The 14,064-nt window shown below is 36.5% G+C and overlaps 1 protein-coding gene across 1 annotated transcript; it reads right to left on the reverse strand.

Annotated features, from left to right (window-relative positions):
* Positions 1-6,475: 6,475 nt before the first annotated feature.
* On the reverse strand, positions 6,476-8,188 carry LOC128864947 (protein ref(2)P-like). Its single transcript, XM_054104742.1, has 2 exons — positions 7,821-8,188; positions 6,476-7,148 (listed from the first exon to the last, which is right to left on the reverse strand). The coding sequence occupies exons 1-2, from the start codon at positions 8,008-8,010 to the stop codon at positions 6,952-6,954; spliced, it is 387 nt and encodes a 128-aa protein (XP_053960717.1). The 5' UTR covers positions 8,011-8,188; the 3' UTR covers positions 6,476-6,951.
* Positions 8,189-14,064: the final 5,876 nt, after the last annotated feature.

A 14,064-nucleotide genomic window follows, 5' to 3' on the forward strand; every position in this document is an offset into this window, starting at 1 on the left:
ATACTTATATATGGAAAATGAAAAAAAGTCACAGATTAAAAAGCGATGAGTTCGCCGCGATCTCTCATTAGAAATTGTCAAAATTGCTATGTGCCAGGACAACGTAGGCACATGAAAATGAACCAGCAATGCTTACTTAATATCTTTGGATAAGTTTGAGCCATTTACTGGTAGGTGTAGGAAATCTAATACACACAAACGTTGTAGAAAGTTAAGTCAAATAAGAAAATTTCTTCTACTTAGGTCTAAACAAACTTCCCCAAAAATTGAACAACCCCCAAAAAAGGTTTCTGAAAGCCTTTCATTTCACAACCGTTGGGGATAAAATGGACCAAATAACTAAAAATTACATTGTTAAGTCGGGATCTTGGAGATGGCCTTTACAAGTATTTTTTTAATATCCCCGACATGGCTGAAATTAGTTCTTGAATTCTGTACAAAACACTCACGGGAACAAGTATTAACAGAAAGCAGTTTGTATTTCAATTAGCAGAGGAATTTTCAACAGGATATCAAGATTCATTCGAACCAGAAAACCTGAAGGAACTACTGATGGCAGATAAAATTGAAATTTCGATGAGAAAATGCTGCCAATTGGATTTTGCAACAAATACGAGTATAAAACTGTTTAATAATCTGTGTTGGTTACAAAAAATATGTTTGTGAGAAAAGTGCATTAAAAAAAATTCAGTTTGCATGAATTGTGCTAATAAAAGCTCAAAATGAGATTCCTATTAGTTATATATTGCGTTGAGGAATGAGTTTTTAGCGTGTCAAAGAAGTTGTTGAGCCAGTTTTTAAGACCAACCCTAAGGTCGAAGGTAACGCCCTGCGACTTGCAGTCGAATAGCCTCATCCCGAGGTGCAGCTGCGCAATGTAGGGTTCCTTGTTGACCGTGGCATTCTTTTCGACCCAACCCATTCCCAGTGCCCCACGCCCTCCCAGTTCCAACAAACACATATCATGATGCTCGATGGCAAGCGAGATGCCGAGAAGCAATTTGAAGGCGAATAACTGTGTTTTTTAAGTTGGGTTCGTTAGTCACCCAGGCTCCCAATTTTTCAGTAAATACCATTGAGTGAAAGTAATTGAGAATTGTTCTATGATCGCAGTTCAGTTTTCCGCCAATTTGCGACTAGTTTGGCGACCGTTCTCCTTCAAAAGTTATTTGAGAAGTTCTTCATCGAATTTAGAAGGCCGTCCGCTGCGGGACGTATCATCGACACCAAAGTCGGCATATTTGAACTTTGCAAACCATTTCCGTGCTGTAGACTGTCCTATGACACCTTCTTCATATACATCGACACCTTATTCATGTCCCGGGCTGCTTCGGCAACTTTTTGACTTCGCCGAAAAGCAAAGAAGAGCAGGTGTCGAAAATGTTAATTTTAGCCTCCTGCGTATCCCATTTTTAAGCCTCAAAACTGATAAAATTGGCTCCCACGTTCATTACATTCAAACACAAAAACTGCAATGCACTTTTGCCCTTTTAGGTTTAGCTGCTTGCGCGCTCTTAGTCATAGCTCTCTTTCCGACGCATTGGGTTTATATTCTTTGAACTACCGCCAGCACATGTCGCCATTTGTTGATTTCATTCACAATTTTCTTGGATTGTTGACATTTGATGATAGTTAGCGCAATGTACTGGCTTTAATATGAGATTCTTGAGCCGACGGCTACCTTGATGCTGACTTCTTGGGCACCACCAACGATATTTCTGGGAAAACTCTTTTAGATGTAGTCTTGCCATAAATTCTGTGATAAATTTTACAATGCATACGGCGGAAACAAACTCATGGAAAAAATTCTGTTATTTTTGCTTTTGTTCATATGTATTGTCTACTAATAAATTACTCAGTTTCGTGGCAAATTTCGCTTGTTAACAATGGAGTGGGGAGCAAGGGCAAATCGCAGTGATTGCACTACAGAAGTGCGGTAAAAGTGCAAGTGGGATTTACGAAATGCTGAAAAAAATAATATTTCGAGAATGTTTGTTCACCGCACGTTTAACGATCAATTGTTTTTCCCAAACGTCTGAAGTGACAGACAGAAAAAGAAGTGGTCGTCCTCGCCTGGTTCGAACCAGTGCAGTCATAAAAGAATTTCCAGAAATCTCCTTAGAAAGCAGAAAATCATGTCCAGGAAAAAAATTCCAAGGACGCAAAAACTGTTGTCCCAAGGGTTCAGCGTGGCCACCATCCAGCCTCCGTAATGGTTTCGTGGGGAGTGTCTTGTGAAGGCGATAGGACAAAAGTGTACCATAAGGAAGTTTTAGAAGGCGTGGTGAAGCAGTTGAGCAGTACTCTCTTCAATGGAGGGCGTTGGATCTTCCAGCAACATTTCGCTTCAGCGCATAAGTCAAAAACCAGCCAGCAGTGACTAAAAAACAATATTCCAGTGTTCATAGCCGCATAAAATTGGATCCATTGGACTACTGATTCTGGTCAGAATTGAAGAACATGGCCTGTCGAAAGACTCACAGAAATTTGGAGAGTCTCAAACAGTATATGGTTCGAGCAGCAACGTCAATATCCATGGAAACCGTGCGTGCTGCAGTAGCGTTTGAAGGCTTGTGTAGAAGCAAATGTTAACCATTTCGCATGAAAATTAATTTATTTGTTTTCTAATACTTACATGATTAAATAAAACCAACTGCATTAAAAAAGGTATTATAATTTGACATCTACAACGGACTTAACTTGTAACAGAACTTATGGCAGGACCAAGTACATATGTACATACATTAGGCCGGGTCGATTTGTGGGGAGGCAAAAAAATCGCCCATTGCTCTGTGAGAATCATATTCTAGGAATCAAAATAAGAAACTTTGCCGAAGGAACCATACCTCTAAAACGAATTCTGATGTCCCCCAATTTGGATCGAACTTTTTAGTTTCTTTTCTCATGTAAAGACCAAAAATGGTGATATTTTGAAATGATTGTATGGGGAACCCCCAGGGGAGTTCCAGGGGGTGTGACACTGGCATGGGTGGATCGGCCGTCCAAAGTTAGTGGGGGTCGGTCATACATTTGGACTCGATTGGAGCACTCTAAATGGGTTAAAGTGGGATTTTTCGTTCGACCCAAATTGGGGGACATCAGAATACGTTTTAGAGGTATGGTTCCTTCGGCAAAGTTTCTTATTTTGATCCCTAGAATATGATTTTCACAGAGCAATGAGCGATTTTTAAATCGACCCGCCCTAACATACATATATCTAAGTAGTTAAACACTGTACTAGATAGAGGCTGAGATTAAAGATATTGGTTAGAAAAAGTTATTGTAAAGTACGAACTTAGTAATAAATGTGCAAGTATTTTTGTAACTCCTTCTCGGTTTTTGTTCTGATCTATGGATAAGTTTATATCCACGTATGACTCAGACAATTTAATTTAATTTTACCATTCTGCATACATACTAGTATATGAACAATTTTAAGAAAGAAATTTGTTTAAAGAGATGGTTAGGTAAGGTTAGCCAGGTCGTTTGTTTAAGACAAGAAACTCTGTGACCCTAAGGCCTGCCTACCTGCCTTTGTTTTTCTTCCCTTAACTAAGTTGTTTTAACCACTTAAACCTTTTTAAGAAGATAACTAGTCCCTCCAGTGAGACATTTTGCAAATTTTCCAGGCCCTCAAAGACATAATCACCAAGCTTTTTGGCACGGCTTCTTTGAAGAGCAGGACATTCACAGAGCAGGTGTTGTACCGACTCTATTACTTCTTCATCTCTACAGCTCCTGCAGAAGTAATTGTGAAGTAAACCCATTCTACTGGCGGCTAGGGTGACAATAGTGCAGTAATCCGTTATAACACCTGTGAGTGCGCTGGTAGTTGATCTGTTGCATGCAAGCAGACGTTTTGTCCTTTTAAGATTTAGATTTGGCCAGAGCGTTTTTCAGACCCTGTAGTTAGTAGTCATCGACCACCTTCTATTGGTTTCCGCGATTATGCTCAAGTCAATCTCAATGTACAGTCCATTTAGAGGAATGCTTATGTCCTCTACCACTTGTTGAAGCTCAAGCTCAAAGCCGTTCCTTGCACATTCAACCGCTCTTTCATTTCCGTTCACTCCAGAGTAACCAGGGACCCAACAAAAATGGATAAGCGCGAGCGACCTCCTGCATTCTTTAACAACTGATGTGCGCTGCGGCCAGTGACTATCAACAAAAATGGTAAGGTTTGCTGAAGGTTAGTACATCAGCCTTATCGTTTTTGCTGCTTTGTCTATAGCGTAGATCTCAGTTTCGAAGACGCTACACCAGTCTGGGAGTCTAAATGAGAAACAATTAAAAAAAATATTTTGAACCAAGTTTTCTATAGAATAAAATTAATATAATTATTAACTCTCTCACTATCGTCACTAGTGGTGGGACTATTCGAATAAAAATTATTCGAATAATAAAATCTTTTATTCGAGAGGTATTCGTAATTCGAATAATATTTATTCGAATTTTTTATTCGTTTATTCGAATAATGCTATTCGAATCCCTCACTATTCGAATACCTCACTATTCGAATACCTTACTATTCGAATATCTTACTATTCGAATACCTTACTATTCGAATACATCACTATTCGAATACTTCACTATTCGAATATTTTTGGTAAATATTTACTTAGATTAGCGGACTACTAATCGGTTTCTGTTTCTGTACAAGTGCTATGTATGCAAATCCAAAAACCACGCAAAGGCTTATATTAAATGAAAATACTACCTACTTTTTATTGTGAGGTATTCGAATAGTAAAGTATTCGAATAGTGAGGTATTCGAATAGTAAGGAATTCGAATAGTGAGGTATTCGAATAATGAACTATTCGAATTATTTGAAACGAATAGTATTATTCGTTTTATTCGAATAATGTTTATTCGAATATTATTCGAAAATAATCCCACTTCTAATCGTCACAATTAAAGAATTTAAGGTTAATTCAAAGAATAGTACTATGTATTGGGTATGGGTTTAGGTTAAGGGGTTAAGTTTCCGTCCTTTCTTAGCCAAAGTTATGAATTATTTAAACAATCAAATAATACATGATTTTATGTGAAGTATGTGCCATTGGAAGCTACAACTTTACTCCATCTTTCAGGCAGCATATGGATTCTTTTGACGAAAAATTTGAGTTCTCTTGACTTGCTCCATTCATTGAGCCAGTTTGCGATGCTCTCGTAAAAAGTGAATCGCTCTCCAAAAAAGAATGACTGTATTGATCGAAAATCGGAACAGATGGTAATCCGCAGGTGGAATGTCTGGGGCAGGTTGGGGCCAGATTTACTATTGCAGACCCTCTAAATATTTCTGGACCGATTTAGCAACGCGTGGCCTGGCGTTGTCATGCAGTAAAATCAGTTTGTCATGTCTACCATCCCATTCCGACCGCTTTCCTTGGGAGAGCTCGATTCAAACGGATTAGCTGCAGTTGGTAACGATCGCCAGTGATGGTTTCAGATGGGTTAAGGAGTTCATAATAGATGACACTTTTCTGATCCCACCAGAAGCAAAACATAACTTTTGAAGCATGAATATTTTTTCCCCCTGTTGATGGACTTGGTTCACATGGCAGCCTCCAACATTTTCGACGCTTAGTGTTATCATAATAGATCCATTATTCATCACCAGTGACGATGCGATGCAGAAAACCTTTTCTTTTCTGCAGTTCAAGAAGCATCTCACACGTCACCAAACGTATCTCGATATCCTTCTCCTTCAATTGATGTGGCACCCAGTTACCTGCTTTCTGGACCATTCCCATCGCCTTCAAACGTTTACTGACGGTTGATCTGTCAACAGCTAACTCTATAGACATGTCATCAAGGGTTCAACATGCGTCTTCATCCAATAATTGTTGTAGTTGAGTATCTTCGAATTTTTTCGGTGCACCTTCGCGATCTTTATCACTCTCGTCGAAATTGCCACTTTGGAAGCGTAGAAACCTCTCTTCAAAAGTTGTATTTGATGGGACGTGATTACCGCAAATATTGGTCAATGTACGAGACGTTTCAGCTGCAAAGATAAAAAATGAAGGTTGACTTCCCGCAAATGCTGGTTCTTCGGAACGAACGTAGACATTATTGACGTCAGATAAAAAGGCTCTTTACGCTTTAAAGGAATGTCAATTACTACGACCGAGACCTCACATTACATATACACCTTCAAATCACCAGTATATTACTAGAGCGAACACCAAAATAGTATCAGCAACGACACCTCTTTTACGAGGGCGGAAACTTATTCCCATACCCAATATTTCAGCATCATTAGCGGACCAAACGGGATACAACCTTAAGTTTTATTACGCATCCTTTGTTATTAGGCATAAAACATTTCCCAGAAGTGGCAAATTTTAGGAGTTATGAATCTGGACCGGTATTGTGGTCCCATGGAACTTATCTCTAATAAACCGAACAACTTAATTTGGCATTTTTATTTAATTTTTATTTCAGATATAATATTTATTCCATTTGAGTGTATATCGCTACCACACATATGTACATACATAGATGATTTTCCAATTACTATTATAGACCATTTGTGTATACATACACATACATACATATTATAAGAGTAAAACATAGTTGTAATATGAATTTACGGAAACTACATACATGAAGTATATACTCGTATGCTTTTGTAGAACACATACATAAATAAAACCTAAAAATATACATAAATACATGAATTCAAAATTGTTCAAAATATTTCAGTGTACGCAAAACATTTTTATGTTGAAAGAAAGAAAGAATTAATAACTTCTGTGATAGTTCATTATTAAAACGGAAATGAACACTTTTCCTAGATTCCAATGGTTTTTGTTGGTGCAGATTTACCGGTTCAATGCCGAAAGCGAGTGGATGCAGAAGCGCAGTTTAGATTTAAGTGACTTAAACAGAGCAAAGTAAGAAAATACTAGAAATACTAGGTTCTAAGTGTGCAGCCTTTGCTAATTTATTTATTGCTTGGCTGTTGGCTGGCCATTGGTTTTGGGCTGTTCACTAGAAACATCAGCGTGTTCAGCTTTCTTTTCGTGTGTTTCTTCCTTTTTTACAGCTTTTGGTACGACAAAAAGGTGGTCTTTCGCACCATTTTTTTGTAGGAACAGATTGTAATCATCTTCACTGAGAACATCGATTTGATCAGAATCTTCATCTATTTTAAAGAGAGGATGAAATAAATGGGAGGCGGAATGCAAAATATGAATATTAGGTATGTACATACAATATGTATACATACATACATATACTTTTTGGATATATTGGCGTATCATCGCGATTTAATTAACGACATTGATATATCAACGTGACCATTACTAAGCAATTGAATGGCTATATTAATTTGCAGCGGCGTAAAATTTCTACATCAATAATCATTTACACAAAACTGGTCAGCAAAACTATTCGTCTTATGACTCATAATGATCGACGAAGAGGATTTGTTTTCATACTGTGATAAGGCGTAATTATATTTCAGAACAATTATTACTCATAACTTAAAATTACCGCGTCCGAAATTTTAATTTTTACAGATTTAGGGCCACAAATGTTTTCAATTTATCGAAAATGGCGAAAATTATTGTAATAAAATTGACATGTACATACATACATACATCCATATGTATGCAAAGTCCACCTCACTACATTGTTACGTTATTTGGTATACGAGTACACGTACATACATACATACATGCATATCCGTAATGGCTTTTGTACGTATAGAATACATACAAAATAGAAAACTTTATACCCGTATATGTGTGTATGTATGTATGTGTACTTTGGGGGGTTTACCTCAAAAACACTAAGGTACTTTTTGATATCTTACCAAGCCAGTAGATTCTTAGTTCACACTTTGGCAACTTCCTCTCCTCGAAAAGACGCGCGTAGAGTCCATTTATCAAACCCTCATAACTTAGCGGTGGATACCACATATAATAGTTCAGCTTATGATCCCCATCAGTATATGTAATTTTAAAAAAGTTTTGTGCGGGGTTGGATCGACGCTTCTGGTACATATGTATTTGTTTTTTCTAATAATCTGAACTTCTGTGAAAATAAACTTTTTTCTCTGCTACGCGACACTTTCGTTCGTTTAGAGGTCCTTTGTTTTGGTTTCTATAAAATATGTATGTATTTATGTACTTCACTTGTTTTCTAAACTTCGATATTCCTTTGGCCGATAAAATACGTGTTCTCTGGTCAATTCACTTTTATATTATGAGCACTGCGCAGTTCCTTTAATTCGAATTTATTTTGCGCACTTGTGCTCTGCCACCACCGGTCAGATTTTTTGTTTATCTGGTTTGCAGCATTGATTAAGTAATAAGATATAGCAGAGTCATAATCACTCAATTGTTTTGCAAACGGGCATATTTGTGCTGTCGGTCGAGTGAAACGCAGAGGAAGGGTACGTGACGAGCTGTAGAGCCGAGCAACAATGTCTTTGCTCGTATACGCAAAAGCAATGCGATAGCGCAAGTCCGTTGTCGATTCAAATGCTGAAAACAGTGAAGCCCGTAAACGCAATTCCGACCCAGCTGTTTTGATCAAACTAATGAGAACCCCATGTAAACGAAAAGTTCCTTCCTTCCGTATCGTAGTACCGTAGATTTTATTTCACGATTATTAAAAAAAATCCGTAATTCCGACGCAGCTGATTGCTCTCTCACCACACAGTTTTGCCAAGCAGTATATTTCGAAAACATATACAAAGTAAACTTAGAAAAATGATAATTTTTGTTAAAATAGCTTAAAAATACTGTTGAAAAATGTTATTTATAGGTAAATGAACTATTTGCATTTGTTGGTTTTTGGCTTTGGTTTATTAAACAATGAAAAATTGTAACTGATAACGCGGATGTGAAAAAGTGTGTAAGCAAAAATAGCAATGGCAACATTGTGTAGATACAACCAAACACATACACACACAAACCGATGCATTGAGTAAATAATTATGTAATTAAAAGAACGCAGTTGTAGTTGTACACGGTAAGGACATGCGGTAAGGGATTCCGTGCGGTCTTCACTGTTTTCAGCAAAAGAACTTTGCCGTCATCAAGTCCATATTCCAAATATTGTATTTACAAAAACAAAATACATTCATAGGCGCAGAAGCGGTTGCATGCGCAGCACGATAGCCGCTTTGCCGCCAAGCATTCTGAAATGCATATACATATGTACATACATGTGTATGTACATATATATTTTCTAAATGCCCGTCAGCCCTAGCGAATGGCGATTGTTTTAGCTTGTGTGCGTGAAGTGTGCCCAGAATCATGCAGTAGTAATGTAATAAAAAATAGTTTAAAAAAACTAAAAAACACGCTTTTATTGCTAATCGAACTAAAAAGTAGAAAATAAATTTTAATGACAAAGAGACCTATAATGAAGTAATAGCAAATCGAACGATCAGTCATAGTCAACTACCTCAGAACAGAATTATAACAAAAATTAAGATACAAATAGAGTAATTCAAATTAGAGTTAAAAGCGTGGGATGCTTGATATAGTAAATATTACAATCGTTCTATTGGCAACTACCTATTTACAGAGGGTTATGAAAGTGAAGCAAAATGCATCCCACGCTTTTAACTCTAATTTGAATTACTCTATTTGTATCTTAATTTTTGTTATAATTCTGTTCTGAGGTAGTTGACTATGACTGATCGTTCGATTTGCTATTACTTCATTATAGGTCTCTTTGTCATTAAAATTTATTTTCTACTTTTTAGTTCGATTAGCAATAAAAGCGTGTTTTTTAGTTTTTTTAAACTATTTTTTATTTTCTACTTTTTAGTTCGATTAGCAAAAAAGCATGTTTTTTAGTTTCTTTAAACTATTTTTTGTTTATTATGAATGAAAATTATTGTTATCATTGCAGTCAGTGAATAAATGATTCGATATATTCGTGTTATATTTAATTCCTTTCTTATAGACTGTGAGTCAAAAGCTATGCAGTTATCGGCCGTGATAAAGAAGTAATCGGGATGAAGAACTTATTTCGTGGAGGGAGCTTGAGAAACTGATTTACAAGAATAAAAAAAGATTTTTCATTTTACAACCAAATTCACCTTACTTTTTGCCCACAGGTAAAAAACAGAAAATATTAATCCTGGCAATCCCAATAAGGATAATGGAAAACTTTTATCAAATTATTGCATTGTCATCGGGCCTTGATAGGTGTGCAAAATTTCAAGTCGATCAGATAATTAGAAGCCAGTGAAAATTAAGCTCAAAGATTCCGTTACATACATACATACATACATACATACATACATGCATGCATACATACATACATACATACATACATACATACATACAACCCGACCTAATAAAAGTGTGTTAAAAAAAAACTACAGTTAGCTCAGAACAAGGTTGCGTCTTAAACATTTCGTACTATGAAAAATTTCAAATCTATTCCCTTTTGTTCTCTCATAGAAGATAAATACTTAATTCAGATATATCTTCACGTATTGGAGTATCCAATTAATAAAAAATGCACGAAAAATGATTTGTAGATGAAAGGTGAGAAATTTACTTTGAAACAAGACTGCTATTTTTTTTCTGCAGTGTACAGTGCCGCTCAACTGAATAGGTTTGACTTCTTTTTTAAGCTTAGAACATAATAGCTTCATAACGAGCACTCGGATTTAAACCAAATAAATTTTGTTAAGTGAAACGATGAATTATTTATACAATATATTTTTTTTATTATTATATTTTTTTTTTTATTATATTTTCAAAAACATAGCTTAAAATCTACATTATTGGCTCAATTAAATAGGTTTGACCAACAAAACTATAAAAAAAAATTATTCACAGCAATATTTCATGGCACTTGGTAACTTAAGGGGGGAGCCTGGTTTATGAAGTCTAAATATTGCATCTCTTTGCGATTTTTTTTTTAAGGAAAAAATTAATTTAGCACTTAAAAGTTTTTTCTATCTTTAAATGAACATTTAAAAAGTATGAAAAATTTTTGTACTGGTTAAAATAAGTTGAAAAAAATGTTTAACATAGAAATTAGTAGAGCGCTGCAGCGCTGGAGTTTCCAACTGGCGTACAAGAAACAGCTCGTAATTATTATCTAAAGCAAAAAATTCAAACGGATTTCTAATTATCATGATTTTTATTCTAGATGAACTAAGAAAACTGAGAGAAACTCCAAAATTTCAACTTTTTGGAGGTTTTAAAGAAAAAAATGCCTTTCTATAAAAAACAAATTCACTTCAACTTGGTATAAAAATCTTGAAAATTTTTTTTTATCTATTTTGTTAGTTCAAATAGAAGAGAATTTAATACTGAAGGGAACAAGCTATGAATAATTTCAAAAGGTTCATTAGTTTTTCTTCATTAATGTACGCCAATTCAAAGAAATCATAAAAATGAAAAGTCGAGAAAAGAAGATAAAGTTTGTACTATAGCTGTGCGGTCACAACGTAACTACCTAACGCTCGCCTACCTTTGGCTTTGTATCTACGGAAATATTGAGAATTAGGCTCTTGAACTTTGTGTGAATATTCTGAAATATATTAGGAATCGCTTAAAACGAAAAAAAAAACTAGGGTCTGTCAGACTCACGCACGGTAGAAGTGAAACTTCTAAGTTGGTTGTTCCATGCATGGGAGCCCCGGTTTAGATCTCTCCCCCCTCTCTCGTGTTAAATTCAGGTTTTCATATTGTTTTTTCTATATCACTCCACATAAATTTGTACTATTTATTTTTGTCCTTATTAGCTTCAAATTTGACACTTGGGTGCAGTGTTGCACTTGACGCTGACATTTCTTTGCACTTCCAATGGTATTTTTTGCCTACTTTTGGCGCGTTAATCAATTTGCTTTGATCACCGAAACGGTTGAAATGTCATTTTACAACCTTCTACTTGAACTATCGTCACTCGTTTGGCAAACGCACTCATTGTATCGCTTCGTCTCCTCCATACCTACCATCTATTTACTTCACAGCAGTTTCTTATTGCTTTCCCGCTTACACACATTCAATCGGCGCTTTATCTGATACTCACACACAGCACTCATTTGCACGGGCTATGGCTATCTATAATACCCGTTGTCGGTTGTCGATTGTCGGTTGCCTGCATGTCGCCAGTCTACTTCAATGCTTACTTGTGTGCTATATACATTTCAGAATAGGCGAGAGTGGGAAGGAGCAGCTGCTCCTTGGCCCCGCCCATTTGACGGATTTCGGTAACGCTCCGAACTTACCGTTCCACTCGCCTGTTTTCAATCTGCCTTGGGGCCCCCGACGCGCCTAAAGAAGTTTCACTTCAAAAATTGATTTTTTCGACCTCCCCTGGCTCCCCAGGCTCCCCCTTAAATAATAAGAGACACTATTTCTGCATTATTTAATATTTGGTATGACCACCCTTAGTCTTAATTATTTCAAATATTTGAGTTGATAAGGAATCGTAATATTTTTCAATTTCACTCAGTGAAATAGTTGACCAGGTTTATTTAATCGCTTCAACCAGGGTCGCCGAGTCTTGAAATTGTCTTCCCCCTTCATACACTCTCCTGGATAAAAGTCCCCAAATGTTCTCGATAATATTTATGTATGGGGAGTATGACAGCCACTCGAGCAAGTTGACATTCTGGTCCTTAATCCACTGTTTTGTAACCCGGGCTGTATGGATGGGGGCGTTGTCTTGTTGGTACGTCCATTGAATAGGTCCAAAAATTTCGGAAAACTGTGGAAAAACTTTTGGAGCACAGTCTTGTAGACATTTACATTAATCTTTGATGAAACAAACTGAAGCTCGCAAGTTTCATAAAACAATATGGCTCCCCAAACCATTACGCCTCCTGTATAGGAGTGATGACGACTCAAAAAGCATTCCTCTTTTTGAATATCGTGAAAATAATAGTTGTAGCCATCCGGTCTGTCGAGATTGAACTTTTTTTCGTCGGAGAAGACCACAGCCTTCCACTCCTTGTTCCATGTCATGTGATCCCGCACAAATCGAAGTCGCGCTTCGTTCCGTGCATCATTGAGAGGAGGTTTTTTTTTGAAGTGAAAACTTCTTTAGAATCGTTGGGAGTGATTTGAGACTCGATGAAACGAAAAAGCGACACTCTTGGCTACGAAGCGTTATATGTTGATATACGTATATGTGTGTGGCTGCGTACTGCTGAGCCACGCTAGTATAGTGAGTATTGTAGTATGTATACTACACTGCCTATTACTTGCTTTGGTGTTCAGTTCAAGCGTCATATGTATGTATGTTTGTATGTATGCTAGTACGTATGTGAGCGCGCCTGCGTATTACGGAGCCACGGTGAGCGAGAAGGCATTATGTATACCTATACTACTCTACCTAATACTTGCTTAGACCAAGCATCCTACGAATATTTGTATGTATGTTAGTACGTCTGTGTAATATACGCGTTACGACGCACATAAAGCAACCGCGTGTGCTGTATTGCGTCCGTATTTTTATATTCGTAAATATTTTCATTTTCAAATATTTACCGCAATTATGCCGAAAAATAATGCAGAAAAGTGTCATGAATATCGACAGAAAAAAAAAATCAATAAATAGTATCACGGAATTCATTCACGAAAATTTAATAAAGTATACACCAGAAGTATCGCGGATACTGAGAAAAGATTACGATAAAGTTCCAATGATTTTAAGTGGCGATTTTAACGTAAATTTTGCATTGGACACAGCGGTTCCTTTAATTGAGTTTCTCAATACAACATTCAATTTAAAAACGTGTAGCAATCGCACTGAATCGACAACACGATCAAAAACAACAATTGACGCGGTATTTCAAAGATATGTTGACAACATCGAAACCAAAGCATTTGTATCATATTTTAGCTATCATAGGCCACTCGTATCATTTGTTGAAATTGAAAACATTGAGGATGAATAACAATAAAATGAAGAAAATAAAATATGAACTTTATAGCAATATTATAATGAACCTATAATTATCCCGCTCCTAATGCTGCTTTCGTCTCATTCTCTCTCAGTTTGTTTTACGGAAGGTTTCACTTCTATCGCGTCTAACCGTTAGACTGGTATTTTTTTATTTTTAATCTCTTTAA

The sequence above is a fragment of the Anastrepha ludens genome, chromosome 5 (genome assembly GCF_028408465.1).
Source record: "Anastrepha ludens isolate Willacy chromosome 5, idAnaLude1.1, whole genome shotgun sequence".
NCBI classification, from domain to species: domain Eukaryota; kingdom Metazoa; phylum Arthropoda; class Insecta; order Diptera; family Tephritidae; genus Anastrepha; species Anastrepha ludens.